At 47.3% G+C, this 660-nt stretch overlaps 1 protein-coding gene across 1 annotated transcript in view; it reads right to left on the reverse strand.

The window, feature by feature from the left end:
- Positions 1–660, reverse strand: part of IGSF11 (immunoglobulin superfamily member 11) — a 140,242-nt gene that overhangs the window by 516 nt on the left and 139,066 nt on the right. Inside the window, 2 exon segments of the mRNA XM_007449126.1 lie at position 1; positions 4–311. The exon segment at position 1 is cut by the window's left edge and continues 516 nt beyond it. Coding sequence (XP_007449188.1) covers position 1; positions 4–311 — 309 coding nt within the window.

Genomic DNA, 660 nt, shown 5'->3' on the forward strand with positions numbered 1-660 from the left:
TGCTCCTGGACACGGCCTGCGGTGACGACCCTCTGTTGGCTGTCACTACCAGGGTCTTCTGTGGGGCTGGGGCCAGATGGCTGCCATTGGCATAGATGGATGGTATGTTGGCGTGGCCCGAGTGGAGCGAGAAGGACTGGCGCAAGTGACTGAAGTGGTCGAGCGACTCTGTGTTTCTGTGCACTTTGGGATTGTTGCTCCAGCAGCGGCTGTTATAGGTATTGGAAGAGGTAAATGTGTTGCTCTCTGAGGAGGACACCTCGGTGTGAAATGCTTTGGCAGAAGGACATTTAGGTGGAAGATCATCCTCTCTGAAAACGAACAAAAATAAAGCTGTTGTTAGGATTTACTTGAGGTTTACCCTGCCTACCTGCCCAGGACTCTGTCTTCTCATGTTCAGGTGAATATGTCTGTGAAATTCAAACCCTCAGGACAGACCACACTATCATGAAAGCAAACACGGCAATCCTGGTGGCCTCAGCTTTGACATTCATTCCCTTTAAGACAATGCTTAGGAAAAATTCTCCCTCAGCTTCTCAGTCCCCAAGAGTAACCAAGAAAGTAGTATCAAATCTCTCAAAAACTGTGTCGTCCAATGTAACTGAAAAATATCTGTGTGTGTGTGTGTGTGTGTGTGTGTGTGTATGTATATATATATAT

Source organism: Lipotes vexillifer, unplaced genomic scaffold (assembly GCF_000442215.2).
Source record: "Lipotes vexillifer unplaced genomic scaffold, Lipotes_vexillifer_v1.1 scaffold999, whole genome shotgun sequence".
In the NCBI taxonomy this organism is placed as follows: Eukaryota; Metazoa; Chordata; class Mammalia; order Artiodactyla; family Lipotidae; genus Lipotes; species Lipotes vexillifer.